At 41.4% G+C, this 21,542-nt stretch overlaps 1 protein-coding gene across 1 annotated transcript; it reads right to left on the bottom strand.

Moving 5' to 3' along the window:
- Positions 1–12,507: 12,507 nt before the first annotated feature.
- Positions 12,508–18,790, bottom strand: CYP26A1 (cytochrome P450 family 26 subfamily A member 1). Its single transcript, XM_089690307.1, has 7 exons — positions 18,540–18,790; positions 18,223–18,447; positions 15,915–16,199; positions 14,633–14,779; positions 14,343–14,477; positions 13,672–13,827; positions 12,508–13,162 (listed from the first exon to the last, which is right to left on the bottom strand). The coding sequence occupies exons 1-7, from the start codon at positions 18,726–18,728 to the stop codon at positions 12,821–12,823; spliced, it is 1,479 nt and encodes a 492-aa protein (XP_089546433.1). The 5' UTR covers positions 18,729–18,790; the 3' UTR covers positions 12,508–12,820.
- Positions 18,791–21,542: the final 2,752 nt, after the last annotated feature.

The following is a 21,542-nucleotide window of genomic DNA, read 5'->3' as shown; positions in this document are numbered from 1 at the left end:
GGCACGGAGGCCTTCATTACGCAGTGTGCGTCTTATTGTCTGGGCTGAAACTTCTGTACCCACATCTGACAAATCTTTTCTCAGTTCCTCAGCAGTCACACGGGGACTTCTCTCCACTCTACGCTTCAGGTAGCGCACAGCAGTCGAAGTCAGCATCTTCTTTCTGCCACGACCAGGTAGCGTTTCAACAGTGCCCTTTGCCTTGAATTTGCGAATGATGCTTCCTAAGGTGTCTCTTGGTATGTTTAACATCTTTGCAATCTTCTTATAGCCATTGCCCTTCCTGTGAAGAGAAATCACCTCTTCTCTTGTCTTCCTGGACCATTCTCTTGCCTTCACCATGTTTGTAACCACACCAGTAAATGTCTAGAAGGAGCTGAGTATCACAGTCATTTTAAAGCTGCCTAATTGGTGCTTATTATGCTTGATTGCTGCTCGGTGACATCCACAGGTGTTTTCAATACCTGATGGAAAGCACCTGTATGAACCTCTGTTCTTCAGAGTGGTAGTCTTTAAGGGGTTGAATAATTGTGGCAATGAAGAAACCACATAAGAACCATTTACTACTGTATTACATAAACAATTGATGTCATTTTAGTTGCATTTGGGTAGTTACAACGTCCTTGTAGGATTTGATTCTGAATACAATTCCAAATGTACACTATAGTCCCTAAACCCCTTTACAGCATTGGGGGTTGAATAATTTTGGACACAACTGTATATGTTCTAGTAAGCTCCAAGGAGCAGGGCCCTACTAACCCTCATGTATTAAACTGTATTGTTGCTGTATTGTCTCCCATTATATTGTAAAGCGCTGAGCAAACTATTGGCGTTATATAAATCCTGTATAATAATAATAGTGCATTTTGTATGCGTTTTACCACATTTTACCGTGTTCCAGTACAGTTCTGTGCAGAAAAAATGCAGCATGCTCTCTTTTTTTTTCTGCAACCGGAACGCACTGGAACTGCAAGCACTGATGTGAACTATGAAATTGAAAACCATATAACCTACTTTCTGAGCATTTTCGTTACAGAAAAAAAAGCAACTGAAACGCATGTAGTGTGAACTGGCGCTAAAACTTTGGCTTTCCTGTCACTCTTTGTCTTAGTAACAGTGGACACCAGGAGAGATAGACTGAATCTCCCCGTTGGGGACACAGACAGCAATAGGGGGCCCAATCATACCAGCATATGCACATTATGTTCTGTATAACACACACCTGCTAGTGTGCACTGCATGGGGGTGGTGGGAATGCATTGCTGCCACACATTGCACTGTTAATGTCACTGAAATATTACAAAATGGTATGGATCTATACAATAGGACATAAGGATAAATAGCCTTGTCTATGTGTTTGCACTGTGTTGGGCAATGCTGCTCTATACAAATGGTGTAAATAACAAAACAAAAAAAAGACACTTTATATTATGGCTGTCACTCCACTGTCACATGTGAAAATCTTTAATTGGCCATTCATTACCTGGAATAAGGTCTGGTTCATGTCGAAATTTCCGTATTCCATTTGTGTTCCGGTGTGTTTTTGATGTTTTTTTTGTGTCTTTGATGCATTTTTCCCCTTTTTTATTTCATCTCAGTTGAGGACATGTGTGTTCAGGTGCGTTTTGTGGTGTTCCATACAGAAAAAATGTAGCATGTTCTACTTCTGTTGACTGCAGTGGTATGAACTAGGGCCACTGGAAAACAGGGAAAACACTGTACATGCATTCTTGCAGAATAAAAACTCTCTGGACTGCATCTGGTGTGAGTTTTTATGAAGGCATTTATGTAAAATGTTTAACTACTCAACCCACAAAAATACATATATGGAAAAAGAGGAAACTCGGCAATTTAAAATAGGGAAAAGATGTCTGTGAAGGGGTGCTGTTCCATAAGTGCTGTGAATGAGCCCTGAGTGAATGGTACCTTCACAACACACCTGCGTTGCTGTCCATGGCAATGTGAGGTACATACTATTGATTGGTGTAGTGCAGTGCCCTGGCAAAACTGCAGCAGGTCTGATTTTTGGTCCAACGTGGTCAGGGGCAGACTGACAACTCATGGGGCCCCCGGGCAATAGGGGATCATGGGGCCCCTGTGTCCTTTCCCAAACTCAAAAAAGCCTATGAAAAAGGTACTAGGGGCATCTCATGAGGCCCCCTACTGACCCCGGGCCCTCGGGCAGTGCCCGAGTTTCCAAATGGGCAGTCCGCCCCTAAACGTGGTGCAATAGGCTACCCATTCAAATGAATGAGCTACTTTAACACAATACATTGTAATGTGGGGCAGTGCAGTGGATGAGTGGTTACCATTTCCCCCTAGCAGCACCAGGGTTGTCAGTTTGAATCCCAACCATGACACCAGCTGCCTGCATGGGCCTTCCTAAACCTCTACCTCTGTACTGTCTCCATTTATTTTGTAAAGTGCTGCACAAACTGTTGACACTGTGGGCAGCACAGTGGCTAAATTGTTAGCACTTCTGCCTGGCAGTACTATGGTCATCTGTTCAAATCCCGACCACGGCACCCCCTGCCTGGAGTTTGCATGTTCTCCCTGTGCCTGCATGGGTTTCCTCAGGGTACTTAGGTTTCCTCCCACACTCCAAAGACATGCTGGTAGGTTAATTGTCTCCTGTCTAAATTGGTCCTAATATGGGTATGGATGAATGTGAGTTAGCAGCCTTAGATTGTAAGCTCCTTGAGAGCAGGGACTGATATTATTGTACAATATATACATAAAGTGCTGCATAAATTGATGGTGCTATATACATACCTGTAATAAATAAACATACAAAGCATTACCTGTACCTCAACTGCCCTGATTGGTGTATAATAAATAGGGAATATACTATGGATGTATGGGACCTGAGGCAACACTATAGCACATGACAAAATATTTGTTTTATATAAAAATCCAAACTTTTAATATAACAAGATTAAAACATAAAAAATCACATAATGATGATGATGCAATAACACAGATGTACTCTCATAGACATGTACATCAAGGTATAAACATACATCATAATTCAACTATCCAACTATCCAATTACTGGACCTTAGCATTGATGCAATATCCATATTGAATATGACTTTCCCGACACATTTCGAGTTTCTCTTCTTCAGAGACAAAGCTGTACCTTCATGTATAAATAAATATCTGCAGTAATACATCATGCATATGACAAACAGCAAATAGATACATAAAGGCCAATAGTCATATTATATAGTTTGTTTCTTAGCACTTACAAACTCAATGAGAGATGAGGACTTATCAGCCTCAGGTGACTGGTGTGAATGGGCCCTCAAATGGTAAAATCATTCTAAAACTTTGTAATACAGAAGATTGTTACATAGTTAGTCTGGCTGAAAAAAGACAAAAGTCCATCCAGTTCATGAGGATTTGGTGTAATAAACCAGAGGTGGATCCCATTCAATTAAAAAAAAATGTTAGGCATAAGATAGCAGAGACGGTGCTTGTGTATATCACACAAGGGAACTGCCCCAGCAGTTGGGAAAGGGGAAAAAAAGAAAGAAAAATGGGGGGGGGGGAGAGGGAAAAGCAGTTGTGAAAGGGGAAAAAACTGAAAAAAGGGGGGAGGGGGAAAAGTGTTGGTACGTCCAAGGGGAAAGCACCACTACACTCTTCAACCTCCTCAATATCATATCACAGAAGGCTTTACCCTCCTCAGAGTAGACAAACATGGTCTACAATGTCCAGGATTTGTAGTATATCTCTCCTTTATGCTGCGCTGAAAGAACCAGATCTTTCATCTGGTTTAGTTCTTCGACCTTGTTGAGCCAGAGACTGATGGTCGGCGGCTGTGAATTCTTCTAAGTAAAAGGAATGCTTGATTTGGCAGCATTAGGAAGATGATAATGCACAGATTTCTTATAAGTTTTAGTGGGTATATTTGAGATGTGAAGGAGGAAGAAAGCTGGGTCCTCCAGAACTGCATCATCTGTGAATTTTTGGACAATTCTCTGAATCTCTTTCCAGTAATGAGAAAATATTTACTTTTTAATCCAGTTCCACTTTAAATGTCAAGTTCATCTTTCTTACCACGTTTCGTATTGCACTTATATTTATGGTGTCTCCCAACTGCTTTTCCTCCCCCTATCTGGATCCTGGGGTTCTCCCCTTAAGCTATTGACATTTGTGACTTGTAGATCTCATTTAATCTGCAGCGCCAGAGCTTTTATTCTATTTAGCTTTAAGATTTTTTCAGTAATTTATCCACATTCAACCATCATGTATGCAATACAGTATGCAGCCCAAATCAACCAGTGTGTCTAGGTCAATTTATAAAACAAATTCTATGATAATGTTATACTAGATAGCTCTGTGTGAAAACAGTACGTTTAGTGCCAAGCTCCATATCATTTACATACAAATTTCAAGACTGATCCTAAAGCTCTCCATAGACGTAAAGATCTCCATTAAATTCCATAGATTTTTTTCTATCCTGCTAAACAGCATGAATGGATGAATCTTGTGCTGTCAGTTCTTGGATTCTGACAGCAGATGCTGACTGCATCTGACTGACTACAGTCACCGTTTGACCAATGTTTTTAGGTCAAGCTCTTTCATTTTTAGAGCCACCCATGGCTTGAACTTTGGCCAATTTACAGTAATCAGCTGAAATACAAATTGTGTATAGTCATCTTAAAGGTAAAACACATAGGGTTGCCATAGACTGAAAGGTACCTTGGGTAGAATGGGGACCTAGGAAAGGCTTTATCCCTTCATTTTACATTGATAAGGATGACAATAGGCACAGAAAAGCTACCCCATTTGATTTGTCTGTACTGGCACAGCTCATCTCATCAGACACCAACTGCCTTCCTTGTGCATCCTTCCTTGTGAAGTGCCAGACAGTTTTGACCAGTTGTGCTATCCCTCAGATTACTGTAGGAGAATGGAAGATTTAGCTGGGCCCCCTGGCCATCTACTTGGTCCTTTAACTCCTGTCTAGGTTGCCTACAGATGGTCTAGCTCTGATCTTGAGAACAGATATATCTGCGTATCCTTGAGTGAGTTATTGAAGCACTGGAACCCAATGTGGTACTTACCCAACAGTGGCCAGGAAGAGAGAAGGAATATTTTAAGTGCTTGCTGTCTTCCTCTAGGTGACTGGAAGCCATCCATTTAACATGAAAGTAGCACTTGCTATGGTCAGGTTCCTTGTGGCCAGCATTACCATGTACCAGACCATTTTGAGTATCAGTCTTGAAACTGTAAGCTAGTTTCTTGTCTTTTTGAGGAACTGAACGGTAAAGTATTTAGTGAATAAAGCTAACTATAAGCAATATCTGCATAACTGGCATGTGTTATCCTGAGTGTTTAACATCCAGGCAACCAGACTCTGTCCTCCTCAATCCTGACCACCTTGAGTGTACTTGGGGTGCAAAGCAGTGTATCCCAAGGGCAACTAGTGATGGGGGTGGATAATGGATAAGAAGGAAGGAGCTGCTGCTTGATTGGTAATGGCTCAGGGTTTTGAAGGCCAACCAATTTAAAATTAGGATGCTTTTTCAGATATTTGCCTTTGAATTAAATGTTTACACCCTTAAACTTCAATTAGTTATTTTAACCAGCTGTGGCTGTACCATATCAGTTGATTGGCATAGAGCTCCAAGCAGCAGGGCCCTCCTAACCGTCTTGTATTGAACTGTATTTAATCTCCAAACATGGAAAGGTTTCTTCACAGTGAGAGCTGTGCAAATGTGAAATAGACTCCCTCAAGAGTTGGTTCTGGCCAGCTCCGTTGATTGCTTTAAAAAAGACCTGGATTCTTTCTTAGATACACAGAATATAACTGGATACTATCATTTATAGGTAAAGTTGATCCAGGAAATATCCGATTGCCTCTCATGGGATCAGGAAAGAAAGAGAGAATTGTTTTCCCTGCAGAAGCAAATTGGATCATGCTTTGCTGGGTTTTTTTTTCTTGCCTTCCTCTAGATCAACTGTGAGTATATGATTATAACTTTTTTTTTTAATGGCTGAACTGGATGGGCTTTTGTAATTTTTCAGCCAGACTAACTATGTAACTATGTATCGTTTCTGTATTGTCTCCCTTTATATTGTAAAGAGATGAGCATACCGTTGGCACTATATAAATCCTGTATAATAATAATACTACTACTAATAATAATAATAGAATAATTGTAACTGTATATTATAAGAACAACTAGCTTTAAGTCCCAGTCACACTTGCAGATGAGGCTAACTGCGATTACCTGTGGTAGACTCAACATGGTTGCCTGCAAATAGCAGCAGGTGGGAATCCTCATTCACAGAAATGGGGGGCTGACAGTGCCTGTAACTATAGCCTGCATCCAGGGCCAATCATCCACAGGTAATCACTGCATGACTGAGAATAAGACCTAAAAAAGCAAACCTGTCTATGTTTTCTCTGCACAACTCTAAAGCTGACCATACCATTTTGTTAAACAAAAATTTCAGCTTTTGGAACATTCACTCGATTTTCTAATGGCTAGTAAGATAAAATTGACATTAGTTTTTGACAGTTATCACAAGAAAATTTTTACAAGAAAATTGTGAATTTGTTTTCTGTTCTGCATCACACATATTGTAATTAAATTTGTTTATTATGTCTGTAATTCCATTCAAATAGCAGGTCTGGGAGAAACTTTAAGGGCTTTAAAACAAAATTAGTTGAGTCAATCATGGCAAAAAAGAATGTTTTGTCAAACAATTTTTCAGAATATCCATATAACCAAGTATGGCTCTGGAATATATGCAGGAGGCTATACACATTCAATGTAATATTCATGACAGGGAAAATTTCTCTCTCTAACTGCACAGAATGAATTGATTAATTTTTTTTCCGAAGCGATTGTACACTTATTAACCATGTTCTTAGAACGCACAAAGGGACAGAGGACAGGATCACGCTCCTTTGAAGTGGCAGATATCACATGTAACCGAGAGGACCTCAATTCATGAATCACATTCTGTGGCTTCCTCCAGATTTGACGGATCACCTCTACACAGAGGGCAACCTCATGTGTCCAGCTGTACTGACTGATGGCTTGCTAGAGAACATCACTTTCAAATTAATAATGTCACTCAGCGCCTCCTTGGTGAACTCGCTTCTTCATTTGTAAACCAGGGTGATGAAAGGGAGGATTAATTTAGAACATTGTTTTCAATAAACTCTCCTCTGATGATAGGAGAGGGTGACTCAGAAATCTCAAATGAACGCGTCGATTAGCTTGTTACAATTAGGTGAATCAAACCACTATTAACCAATTTTAAATTGCTACTATATTTAAAGGTCAACATCAGGCAACAAATAGAGTCAGGGAACTACTAACACTGTCTGGTTAACGCTGAAACTACTGTATGCCAAAATTAGTGATAGCCTGAGAGCAGGGGCGGACTGACCATTGGGGAACTCGGGCACTGCCCGAGGGCCCGGGGTCAGTAGGGGGCCCCATGAGATGTCCCTGGTACCTTTCATAGGCTTTTTTGAATGTGGTTTGAGTGTGGGCGAGGACACAGGGGCCCCATGATCCCCTATTGCCCGGGGGCCCCATGAGTTGTCAGTCCGCCCCTGCCTGAGAGTCTGCTCAATTTAATCTGGCTTTTCTGTAACCACTGTAGTTAGTTTCAAGAAACATTTCAGGTAGGTAGAACCCAAGACTCCATGCTATGCAACTTCCCTTTACAGAGGGTGGTGCCCAAAACCTGGGGTCACATATTCTGCATTTTCACAGCTCTAAATCAAGGTCATTAAAAAATATATATACTGTATATATTAGCAAACATTAGGATTAAGCAAGGTGAGTAATTCCAATTGCCAATTGTAACAACCTCTAATATATATATTTGATGGAAGTGCCTATTCTCAAAGATATTTCTTTCCATAATAGCAGTTTGTCCATATCTGGTCTGAAATTCAGGTCTACAGTGCCTGCTAAGGACACCACTTAATTGGCATGCCATAAAATATAACTTACAGTAAATTTTTTGATGAATATATTTAAATAAAAGACAGGTCGTCTTTGCCAGTCATTGTTAGGTATTATCATGGATACCCATATTGACTTCTATAGCTGCATGAGCTGAACCCTGGCATGGCGGTCATGATGACCTGAGCTCTGACCTCTGCAGCAAACACTGACATCTGCCCCTGCTTTCATGGAAAATTTTTCTAATTAACACAGCTATACAATGAGCTATCTGAGCTAAGGTATCAACAGAACCCTAAGCAGTCCAACATATGAAGTTCCTTGCTTTCTGCTATGGCATCTTCTCTTTAGTTACAATGATGTTATTGTGCCAACAGAGCCCTGGAGCATTCATGTATGTGAGTTTTGCATCAGCGTGTTAAAGTTGCCTTAATATATATTCCAGCCTTTGGCTAATAAGGTCAGGCGCTTAGCTTAAATTTTAGGCTGCAAAAAAAAAACAACAAAGGCTCCTAAGGCGGTGTTCACAGGATATGTGCAAATGTTCTCTTTTTAGAATATGCTGACCATAGGCTAGTTAGGGTGGTCGGTTATAAAGGCAATCTGACCAAACTCAGGCATCTTCTCCTAGCAGCTCAATCCTTAACACAAGTAGTTGTATTGGCTTACCAGTTCATCTGGGGCAAACTAGCATATCAGAAATCAGTATTCATCTTTCACAGAATTAACTTCAGTAAAGCAAAATCTGATTGGTTACAGTATGTAATGTTGCTCCCTTGTTGAATTATCCCATATTTAAGCTGGCCATGCATGGAGCACATATTGTCTAGTTCCTGGTGAACCTGTAGTTTTTGAGGTGTGGGTGGCCCTGACGTCACCCTGCCACCTAGATTCTTTTGATCTGATATTTATTCTGATAACCAGATGAAAAACTGTTGGCCGAATAGTGACTGCAGCCACTGTTCGGGTATTCTGGCAGCAGCTGTCAAAATACAATAGCTACAAGTGGAGATTCTTCCATCCCCACTGTTTAAAAATCTAAAAGAGTATGACCAGCCTTGTTGCATAAAAAATATCTAGTGTGCCTAATAACATGTAAAAAATATGTATACACAACAGAGAACTGCAGAATAAAAATTACATATAATGGGCACCACATACAGTACAGTTCAATCCAAAACAAGAGGGTGTGCTGAAAAGCGTGACACAGGCAAGTTGAAGTAGTGAGGTTAATGTCTAGCCTTCACTGGGAGATGTGCCTATACAGATAGGAGTGACAGGGCTAAGCTTTTACGAAGGTTACCAAAGGTTCAACAGGTCAGAACAAGGCCATTTTATCAGTCATGTCAGCCATGTGCCTAGAGATAAGTCTTGACTTTCCTTCCTTGAATTATTTCACTTAATGCATTTCTGTTAAACTGTTATTTCAGGATTATGTAGAAGCATGGCTTGGGTAAACAGTGTTTGAGAAGTTTCATGAAAAGCATATTCACTCACAATGTGGAAGGCACTGGGGATTATCCAAACTCAATTTATTACAAAGATCCTACACCATTGATTGCTGACAGTTCACGATATACCACCATACACTGATTTGCACATATTTATTACATGTACAGAGTTCATTCACACAAGAGTCATGTTTATCAGTCAGGGCTTTGTAGGATGTCCTTTTACCCTTTTCATAAAAAGTTTAAAGTTTTTTTTGAGCAATAATTCCATTGATTCATATTTCATCATTGAGATTTGAGTTCCAACTTTCCTTCTAATCATTAATGTTGTTAAATTTGCCCCCCCCAAAAAAAAAACCAAAATCTGCAATGTAACCAGCATGCTTTGCTTTATTTTTTTTATATTCTGCAATCGATAATCTCCCTTTGAAAATATGCATATGTCCTGGAAGGAACAGTTATCTGAAAGAATCTGATTATCTCAATATATTTTGGAACTCTACAAATTACCAAAGGAGACTGTATCTAGGTCCAACCCCACAGGAATATCGCCTCTCTGGTTCTCACTATATGCCACTGTGCCAATGCTCATTTCCCAGGCATGATTTGCCACTGTCACCATCAGGAAGCCCATTCTCAGCAATAATGTGAACAGGAAGTGGCTGCAAAGAGACTGTAGGAAATCGGTAGCACTTAGATGCAACAAAGATGGTAAAAAAGTATATCTTCTAAAGAAAAAAAATGGCAGTGTTGACATACTTTAGAAAATGCAAGTTTCTTGGCTTCAGTAGTCTCCTATTCACTTAATCAGGTAACAAGTTTATATATAGGAAAGTCAGAAGTCTTGTCTACAGACTGGTTCTTGACTAGTGACTCATAGTAATGAGCAACATGGTCAGTAAGATACCCAAACAACTAGAATTTGTAGAATCAGAATGAAGTCAGCAATGGAATTATCTGTGTTATTTTTCAAAAATGGCTTCTTTGAAGTTTAGGTAGGAAGGAAAAAAATGTTACCCTTCACCCAAACTACTTTAGATAGTTTTACCCACCAAAATACCTCTTGGATATGGCCCTCTCTTACAGATTTGTTTGCCTACACAAGAAGGTCATATCCTCCTCCCTGAAGCCTCCTGTACATCACATATTCCAGGAGGTTTTGAGGTCTAGTTTAGTATAAGTAATATAGAACCTCTTGCTCTCTACAGGTATCCCACTTAATTTAAATATACTGTACAATATGTGTATTAAAAATTGCTATGGAGTTAAAGGTTTAAAGTTCTGCTGGAAAAAATGGAAAGTTTGAAGATGTTAGGGCCTGTGTCAATGAGCTTTTGTTTGCATTACAGTTTTTTTTGTTCCTATACAAGTACAGAATGTAATACCTGCCTGAAGCAGGTGGTCTACTGCAGGTCATATTTTCCTGTAAATAAATTTATGGTTATTTCAAATTGTTGCCATCAACATTGACCCTGATAGTGTTATGGCTCTTGGGCAGTAAGTTACTATGGCTGACCATAGATGGCTTGAATCTCAGTCAGGTTCCTGCTACATCAGTCAAACTTCTGCCTTGGGTGGCTCTACAAGCACCACGCTACTACAAAACTAATTTTAAATATTGACTGAGCTGGGAGGAAAATTATTGTGGAACAGTAACAGCATTCTATCAGATGCTGTCACTGTCAAATAATTTGGCTGAACAAGAAAACATCAAGCCCACAGGTACTCTTGCATTCTATAAAAAACATTGCCACCTTCGGACAGTCCTTGTATGCTTCCTCATTATAGAGGAACTCCAGGAAGTTAATGGGATTACCATTCAAACCAGCTGGATGCTCATTTAGATAAAACTAGTATTGGGCAGCTGTGGAAAGAGGTCTCCAGGACAAAGTGATGCAAAACTTATCCAAGGCAGACAAAAATCACTTTAGATATGGTAAAAAAAAAAAAAAAAAAAAAACCTACACATCTACATCCCCGCTGTGAGAGGAGGGGCCTTTAGTCAACAGTATAAACCAAACATAGGTGCCAACCCTTCCTAACACTGTCCAAAACCAGATTGACTGAACTTCCCAATTTAACTGTAAACCTGAGGTCACCAACCAATCTACACAGCCCGGTGTAAGAATTCAGAATGTTTTTTGCAGGTAGAAAAGTCCTTATATAGGTTTGTCTGGCAATCAGTTTCAAGGATCTCAAAGTTAGCATACCAAGCTACTCTGTATAGTGCGATGCTGTCAGTGCTTGCAGCAAATAGCTGCAGGCGCTGATCAATGTATTTGGGGGAGAATTTCCCTGTCAGAATGCAATTGCACAGGAGAGATCTTGTGTTGAAGAAAGTCAGGTTTTTTGTTCAACCCACTGGGTAGATTTTCCAACTATGTAGTGTGGGAACCTAGCTAGAAAAGCCATACATCCAATCCTATAGACCCTCACACTACAAAAACTGTCTTCCTAACAAATATGAATGTTCAATGGACTGGAAAATTAGAATACATTGCTGTGTAGGTGTTGTGTTCCTAATTAGGATATTGGAAGAAGTTTGTGATGTCACCCAAGTTTGGGTAGTCACAAGTATATTGGCAGCCAGGGTACAGAGCATGAAGATAAGTGCATAGGAATAGAATTGTGGGAGAATGGCTATTAAATCTAAAATGATATTGTGCAATTTGTATGGATAGCTTTAGATTTACTGTGTATTAGGAGGGCAAATAAAAAAATCTTTGATTATATATTCAGGTAGGTCTGCTTACTAGATCAGTTTTTCATGTCCACAAACTTAGTGATTTGCCTTATTGTGTTGAGGTGCTATTTAAAAATGAATGAAACAGCCAATGTATCAATGCAGGTATGGGGCAATGGGACACATTGTCCATAAACCTTCATGAGCATCAGTGATTAATAAATAAGGTCTTCATATGTGGCTGATGAACAGTATTTTCAGGATAGCACTTATCAAGATTGTCAACCAGAAAGGATGGGGGGGGGGGGGGGGGTTATTTATTTTTAGGCATAGTCCTTCAAAATATGAAAGAATCCCATTTGTGAAATTCCAAATTCCAAGCATTCTAGAGATAATCATACAGAATTTTTACCTATAGAACACACTTCACGGATAACCTGCAATTCTTTATTTGCACACATCATGAAATTCATATATACAAACACATGTACAGAGTCACAAGCCTGCCCGCTAGTACATTCATTAGGGCATTTAATACCAATAAACATATCTACAAGAAAAGAATTGTTGGGTCTTAACCCACATGGAGTGCTTAGGAGTTCATTCTTAGGTCTGGGAGAAAATGTATAAATAACTAGGTTACTGTACAAATTAAATATAAAATAAGCAAGTTATAAAAGCGTTATATACACATTAAAGATGCTATATAATGGGGGTTTTTTTACATATATAACAAGTTAGCAATTTTAAAACGTGCTGCTGAAAGGTTTGAATGTTGTGGGAAGATTGTCCACAGGATAAACAATTGGACCAGTCTTCATGGTTGGTGGTCCATTTAAGAGCTCCCAGTCGCAGCTTCGACACAGTTCAACTATGAAGATCTTCAGGAGCATTTTGGCAAATTCTTTGCCCACACAGCTTCGTACACCTCCTCCAAATGGAATGAAGCTGAATCTGGAGGAGTCTTCAGGAAAAGGAGTTAGAAATCTGTCAGGATCAAATTCGTCTTTATTTGGGAAGATCTCTGCAACATCATGAGTGTCAGCAATGCTGTAGATGACATTCCAGCCTTTTGGAATTTGATAGCCCTGGAAAAGAAACAATACTTTAGTATAAAGCCAGAGTCAATGCAGGTAAATGACATTACATAGGTGTGACATGCAGCACTGGCCTGTCCAACAGGATGCTATAAAACAGTAAAAAAAGGTCTCCAATTAGGGTCACCAGGAGGCGGCTGACAAGCATGAAATTGCCTCAAGTTTTCAGAAGTCCGGAGCACTGCTGTAAAGGACCTTGTGAACTCGCCATTAGATCAAAGTGTCCTGTACCCTCTAAATTGTGGAGAGCATACAATAAAAACACAAAGCCAACAGCAACCCTGTACAATAGCTGCAGTAAACATGTGAGCAATTTTCCCCTTTCAACAGGTCATTTGGAGAAAATCATACAAACAAGGATTGGCTCTTGCCTAAGGCACTGCTGTCCTCAGGACAGCCAAATGGAAGATTTTAAGATCCATCTTAGAAGCCACCTTAATATTTCAGTTTTTCTAAACAATTTGAAGTTGTTCCCACACTTATGTCATTCACATACTTACATTTAGGACAAATGTCTTTCGAGCAACACGAAATCCCCCAGGAACTGGTGGGCTGAGTCGAAGGGTTTCCTTTAAGACACACCCAGTGTATGTCAGCCGTTGCAGAATGTCTATGCTTAGGTCCTTCTTTTCTCCAGGTTTATTAGATAGGAGACCCTAAAATGGAAAATTGCCATTATAAAACTGCAGCAACATATCATAAGCCATATAATATTAAAATAGGCTTGGTTTCTACAGTTTGCAATATTTTATACATTAATGCAATTGCAGCTTGTCACCTCACTGATAACGTTTGGAAATATTAAAGAACACTAAAAAGCACCTTCACTAAGGCAGTGAAAAGTGCTGTAACCCACACCCTCCATACATACCAACCCATTAGATATAACATGATAAAGATTTGATGGCAAAGAAAAAAGTAGATTCCCTAAAATATTTAGAAGTTCCACACTACATAATTGTCCCATGAGATTGGTGCACAAACTTTTGACATTGCTACATATTCAATGAACGTTCAACGTAAACAAAGCTGACCTCATTTACTCAGGAAATTACCCCAACTCAACATGAAGCCAAGTTACTAAACACTTATAAGTTGAGTGATAAATATGTTTTTACATTTTAAATTCCCCATAACTTCCAGACCCAAATTCCTCAAAAAGCCATCTTACCTTAGATTCAAGTTCTTGTCGGACTTTCTGTACAACCTCTTTATGAAGGGCAAGGAATGTGATCAGGGATGTAGCTGCACTGGCAGTTGTCCCATGGCCCCCAAATAAGAGTTCTGTGGCAGATTCTTTCAGTGCCTAAATGGAGCAGAAAACCTATTAGCATTGTAAAGTGTGAAAAATTGTCAGCCAGAAAACTGGCAGTGAATAAGAGTCCTACAACAAAAGCTGCATTGACCTGAAGTCTCATTAAGACATGTTCTATGGGAATCAAAAAAGGTCTTTCAAGTTACCTGCAGGTCCACCAGTTGCCCGTTTTTGCGGCTATGGTCTATGAGTAGCTGCAGTGCATCCTTACACGAGTTCTCTGGCTCTCTCTTCAGCTTTTCCTTTATGTTCTCCTCTATCTTGGCATGGATAATATTTCGAGCCCGCAAACCCTAAAAAAATATATATATATATATATATAATGAACATATGGGTCACCAGGTGCTAGTTCAACGGGTGATGTGACAAAGGCAAGATGATGCTAATGCACAAAAGCAGATGTAGATAGGTTTTCAGACACTGAAGAACCCAGGTACAAGTACCCCAGGGGTGCAGTCGACGCTTTTAAATTCATTGCCAGTATAAAGTTTCAGCACACGATTAATATGAGAGAAACATTTTTAGTTGTTTACAAAAAGATAAATTTTGCAGCACCAGTGTCCCCAGTTAAAGAGTCCTAATCAATACACTATTTGCATGGAGTTTGCTTGTTCGCCATTTTCCTGCACGGCTTTTCTCTAGGTACTTAGATTCCCTCCCACACTCCAAAGACATGCTGGTAAGTTAATTTGATCCTATCTAAATTGGCCCTAATGTGTACAAACGCTTGTGAGATCGGGACCTTGGATTGTAAGCTCGAGGGCAGGGACTGATGTAATGAATGTACAAAATATAATAAAGCGCTGCCTAAAATGGTCAGCATAATCCATTATCTCTTATGATTTCATGTGCCTTTATATTTTTTCCAACAGTTACATGCAGATAAGCTGTCCAGCAAATGCGACAGTTGCAGGTTGTGACAAATGTATAACATTACTGGAGCTGCTTGCAAAAAAAAAAAAAAAAAAAACCTGTTGCTGTATCTGGAGCTGGGCTTCAATTTAATAGTACATGTCCCCAGGGGCAGACTGACCATTTGGAAACTTGGGCACTGCCCAAGGGCCGGGGGTCAGTAGGGGGCCCCATGAGATGCCCCTGGTACCTTTTTCATAGGCTTTTTTGAGTTTGGGCAAGGACACAGGGGCCCCATGATCCCATATTGCCCAGGGGCCCCATGAGTTGTCAGTCCGCCCCGCATATCCCTTAAAGTCTACACTGTCCATAGGATGCTAATGTCGCTGAGCAATTTCACTGCAGAACGGCCATTGTCACCCTTTCCAAATAGATCTACATGTAATAAAGCTACATTACATGGAGTGGGAACACAACTTGTGACTATTAAAGATGTCATTTTTAGAAGATTGCCGACAATTGAAGTTCCATACTGGGATAAAGCAGAAATCAGTGCGCTGCAGTTCTCACACTTACCCTGTAGAGGCCGCTGAAGGGCACATCAATCGGCAGCGAGAAGAGATTGCGGATCATTTCCTCGAAGGCCTCCACCAGCGGCTGCTCGTGCGCCGGGTCCATGTGTGCGGGTTCGAATCCCAGCAGCAGCCTCATGGCGATCCGGAACATCAGCCGCTTGACAGCCGGATAGACCAGCACGCAGGAACCGCTCTGCAGCCACAAGTCAATGGCACTCCTCATCTCCTCCTCCATGATCGGCACGTAGTTCTGCAGAGCCTCCCGGGAGAAGGCTTGCATGATCACCTGATGGGGTAACAAGCAACTAAGTCAGCCTGCAATGGGTTAATGTATGGTAATAGGATTGCATTAATAAAGAGGTGAAAAGGTAATCCCTTCATTTAATAGGTGTGGGTAAATGAGTTACCCCCCCTGGAAGACTCAGCAGGGAAGGGATTAAACCCCCTGCCCTTCCATCACAAACAAATCTAATTGCTTTAATGGATTAATCAGAGCCACCCATAGAGCCGAAGGAGAGTGATCATTATCTGATCTACCTGGATACACAAGATCCACTGCAGAGATCAGCAGCAGGATCCGCACATGTGCAACAGGTCATCAGAACTAAGCCAGCCGGCTATTCCTCCAATCAGATACAACAAATATCCCCGGAACAAGATCTGATCATAATACACTGATGTGCAACAGGAGGGACAGAATCGAAGAATCCAACTCCGATCAGACCCCATTTACTGCAAAGTGATCGTAGAATACATCCATGATCTGTTCATAAATGGACAACAGGTTGATCAGACCTGAGAACCCCAAATATTCCTATAGTGAAATACTGCAGATAGACCCCAAATCTATCCCTGGAATAAGATCTGATCACAATACATATTGATCTGCAACCGATTGGCTACAAACCAACTTTCAGCTGATCCCAAAGTCCCCTGAAAAAAACCTAATTAAAATATTAATGCATCAAATGATGGACTGATCATTCCTGATCGATCCAATTTCTGCACTGATGCTGAAAGTAGACCATATAAAATATATCCCTGAAAAAACGAATCAAAATACATATGAATGCATCACACCTGAGAACCCCAACTACCCCGACACTGAGATACTGCAATTACACATTAGAATCCATCCATGAAGATCTGATCATACACATCGATTATGCATCAGGAACCCGAACATGATCTGCATCAGACCCAGGAATCAAACGGCTACTGCAAGAGATGAAAAATCGATCCCTGCCCTAAGATCTGATCAATAGAAAACTGATGTGCAACAGGTTGGCCAGACCTGAGAATCCCAACTTCTGATCAGCTTCCCAACGCTGCAAATGGATCCAACAAATACAAGGACCATACAAACTACATGTACCGTCCAAAAGAGATCCCTAAAGATCTTATTGTTTGTAATCGATGGTCAGAACCCGAGACCCGACATTGATTAGTACTGCCAAGAGATGTAATATATGGCCCCGAAATAATATCTGAACAACATGTGAGAATCTAGAAATGGAATATTGATCAGACCCCACGAAATGCAGATGTACAAAGATCTGATAGTTTGTAATCGATGGTCAGAACCCGAGAGACCCAATTTTGACCAGTACTGCCAAGAGATGTAAAATATAGCCCTGAAATAAGATCTGATCAACATGTGAGCAACAGGTCGGTGAGAATCTAGAAATGGAATATTGATCAGACCCCACAAAATGCACAGATGTACAAAGAGATCCCTAAAGATCAATAAAGCAGCATGGTGCATAAAATAAAGTTGGTCAGACCAAAGAAACCCAACTTTGATCGAATGCCAATGCTGAAAACGGACCATACACAATTCCAGGACCATACAAAAACGATTCCTAAAGATCTGAGCAGCAAAACCGATTTGACACAGCCTGGTGTATAGGATGTGCAACAAGTTGTTCAAGTTCTAAGGCTGGCCATACATTATACACATTTCTTGAGAATTTGGCTTTAGATTTACCAAAAAAACATAGGTCAGACCTAAACACTTTCAATTGTGTCCTAGTTGACGGTAAATCTAAAGGAAATTGGACAGAAAATTGTATAGTGTATGGCCAGCCTAAGTACCAAAGTCTGATCAGAGATCCAGGATACCAGAACTCTGATCGGCAGGGATACTCATTATCGCAGCGTGATTGCAACGGTCAGAACTCAATTACTACAAATGAAACCTAGGACATCCCTAAAGAAAAATCTGATCATTAAAAAAGACGTCAGTACAGCATGCCGTGCTAGTCAGTAAGGGGAAAGTATTGATCAATGGATTCGATCGGCTCACTCACCTTCTTCATGTGCTTGTGCTGGCTGTCATGCAGGTTGGACAGACATCCAGAGCCCAGGATGGTGCGGACAGACGCCGGCCACTGGACAGACACCAGCTTGTGCTCCCCCAGGAGGATCTGTCGCACGTTGTCTGCGCCCAATACGCGCACGGTGGGGGTTCCGAACAGATGCGTCTTGTAGATGTGGCCGTACTTTCTGCGCTTCAGCTGCAGGAATTTGCGTCTCTGTAATACAAGGAGAGGATACAGTCAACTAGGTGCAGGATTCCCTAGGTTGGGAGCACAGGTGTGACATCGTATGATCTCATAGTACTTACCTGCAGGACCATTTGCAGAGTCTCTCCGAAGAAGGGTAAGCCCATGGTGCCCGGCGGCAGCGGCCAATGACAGCTCGTGTCCCTGCGACTGAAGCAGTAGAGCTGCCACAGTTTGGTCGCAGTGATGAGCAGCAAGACCGGCAGTAGCAGCGTGCAGAGAACGCTGGTGACCAGAGTGTACAGCTCCATGGTGCGTCTACCTGATCCCCGGTCTACATACTAGCACCCCCCAGGTCTCTGTCTTTATATACCTTCTCCAGGTCTGCCCCCTTTTTTTTCCTCCTCTTACCTTGCTCAGATAAATTAGTTCACCCAAAGTTCATCTTTAATTGTCGCATCACCAGGAGGACTCCTCCCACCGGGACGACCAAAAAAAAAAATCTTTAACCATTTGGATCCTCTGACCACCTCCAGAGAGCATCAGACAATCGGCAGCCTCAGCCTTTGAAAAGGTGTTAATTTCTTCCCTGAGCTCTGCAAGTCAATGGGCCATTGAAGACAAGGGTGTGTGCTATTGACTGTTCTCAGCTCAGGGACAAAAATGACAATATATTGCAGCTTACTAGTCCTTAAAGGCCTATTTACACCTTTGCATGAACCCAAGCTTTACCCCAGCATACCTTTCATGCATTGACGCAAGTTTAGTGGGTTGATTTACTAAAGGCAAATAGATTGTGCACTTTGCAAAGTGCAATTGCAGTTGCTCTAGAGTAGGGGTCTCCAAACGTTCTAAACAAAAGGCCAATTTACTGTTCTTCAGACTTTAGGGGGGCTGGAGTGGTCAGTGGGAATAAAAAAAGCCCCAGTGGCAGAGGGAGTAAACAATGTCTCAGGCTTGGAGAAGGAATAGTGCCCCATGATTGATATTAGTGGGAGGAATAGTGCCCCATCATTTGTATCACTGGGGGGAATATTGTTCCATCATTGGTATCACTGGGAAGAATAGTGTCCCATCATTGATATCACTGGGAGGAATAGTGTCCCATCATTGGTATTAGTGGGAGGAATAGTGTCCCATCATTGGTATCACTGAGAGGAATAGTGCCCCATCATTGGTATTAGTGGAAGGAATAGTGCCCCATCATTGGTGTCAGTGGGAGGAATAGTGCCCCATCATTGGTATCACTGGGAGGAATAGTGCCCCATCATTGGTATCAGTAGAAGGAATAGTGCCCATCATTGGTATCACTGGAAGGAATAGTGTCTCATCATTGGTATCACTGGGAGGAATAGTGTCCCATCATTGGTATTAGTGGGAGGAATAGTGTCCCATCATTGGTATTAGTAGGAGGAATAGTGTCTCATCATTGGTATTAGTAGGAGGAATAGTGTCCCATCATTGGTATTAGTGGGAGGAATAGTGTCTCATCATTGGTATTAGTGGGAGGAATAGTGTCCCATCATTGGTATTAGTGGGAGGAATAGTGTCTCATCATTGGTATTAGTGGGAGGAATAGTGCCCCATCATTGGTATTAGTGGGAGGAATAGTGTCCCATCATTGGTATCAGTGGGAGGAATAGTGCCCCATCATTGGTATTAGTAGGAGGAATAGTGTCTCATCTCTGGTATTAGTGGGAGGAATAGTGTCCCAACATTGGTATCAGTGGGAGGAATAGTGTCCCATCATTGGTATTAGTGGGAGGAATAGTGTCCCATCATTGGTATTAGTAGGAGGAATAGTGTCTCATCTCTGGTATTAGTGGGAGGAATAGTGCCCCATCATTGGTATTAGTGGGAGGAATAGTGTCCCATCATTGGTATCAGTGGGAGGAATAGTGCCCCATCATTGGTATTAGTGGGAGGAATAGTGTCTCATCTCTGGTATTAGTGGGAGGAATAGTGTCCCAACATTGGTATTAGTGGGAGGAATAGTGTCCCATCATTGGTATCAGTGGGAGGAATAGTGTCCCATCATTGGTATCAGTGGGAGAAATAGTGTCCCATCATTGATATCAGTGGGAGGAATAGTGTCCCATCTCTGGTATTAGTGGAAGGAATAGTACCCATCATTGGTATTAGTGGGAGGAATAGTGTCCCATCATTGGTATTAGTGGGAGGAATAGTACCCCATCATCGGTATCACTGGGAGGAATAGTGTCCCATCTCTGGTATTAGTGGGAGAAATAGTGTCCTTTCATTGGTATTAGTGGGAGGAATAGTGTCCCATCATTGGTATTAGTGGGAGGAATAGTGTCCCATCCAGGGGCGGACTGACCATTCGAGCACTCGGGCACTGCCGAGGGCCCAGGGTCAGTAGGGGACCCAATGAGATTCTCCTGGTACCTTTCATTGGCTTTTTCATAGGTTTTTTTGGGTGTGGGTGAGGACACAGGGGCCCCATGATCCCCTATTGCCCGGGGGCCCCATGAGTTGTTAGTCCACCCCTGGTCCCATCTCTGGTATTAGTGGGAGGAATAGTGTCCTATCATTGGTATTAGTGGGAGGAATAGTGTCTCATCATTGGTATCAGTGGGAGGAATAGTGTCCCATCATTGGTATTAGTGGGAGGAATAGTGTCCCATCATTGGTATTAGTGGGAGGAATAGTGCCCCATCATTGGTATTAGTGGGAGGAATAGTGCCCCATCATTGGTATTAGTGGGAGGAATAGTGCCCCATCTCTGGTATTAGTGGGAGGAATAGTGCCCCATCATTGGTATTAGTGGGAGGAATAGTGTCCCATCTCTGGTATTAGTGGGAGGAATAGTGTTCTATCATTGTTATCACTGGGAGGAATAGTGTCCCATCATTGGTATTAGTGGGAGGAATAGTGTCCCATCTCTGGTATTAGTGGGAGGAATAGTGTCCCAACATTGGTATTAGTAGGAGGAATAGTGTCCCATCTCTGGTATTAGTGGGAGGAATAATGTCTCATCTCTAGTATTGGTGGGGTGAAGAGTGTCTAATCATTGGTATTACTGGGAGGAATAGTGCCCCATCATTGGTATTAGTGGGAGGAATAGTGCCCCATCATTGGTATTAGTGGGAGGAATAGTGTCCCAA

This window comes from Staurois parvus, unplaced genomic scaffold (genome assembly GCF_062004578.1).
Source record: "Staurois parvus isolate SC_StPar_1 unplaced genomic scaffold, SC_StPar_1.0 ptg000525l, whole genome shotgun sequence".
In the NCBI taxonomy this organism is placed as follows: domain Eukaryota; kingdom Metazoa; phylum Chordata; class Amphibia; order Anura; family Ranidae; genus Staurois; species Staurois parvus.
Note: the sequence above shows the minus strand (reverse complement) of the source record. Positions and strands in the feature narration are given on the sequence as shown.

Bases quoted from the DNA above. Each gene is read 5' to 3' on its own strand.
- CYP26A1 (XM_089690307.1), bottom strand. From the start codon at position 18,728: ATGGAGCTGTACACTCTGGTCACCAGCGTTCTCTGCACGCTGCTACTG. The intron at 16,200-18,222 runs GTGAGTGAGCCG...TTACCCCATCAG, and splicing joins AGCACAAGCACATGAAGAAG to GTGATCATGCAAGCCTTCTC. The intron at 13,828-14,342 runs GTAAGATGGCTT...TTTCCATTTTAG, and splicing joins GACAAGAACTTGAATCTAAG to GGTCTCCTATCTAATAAACC.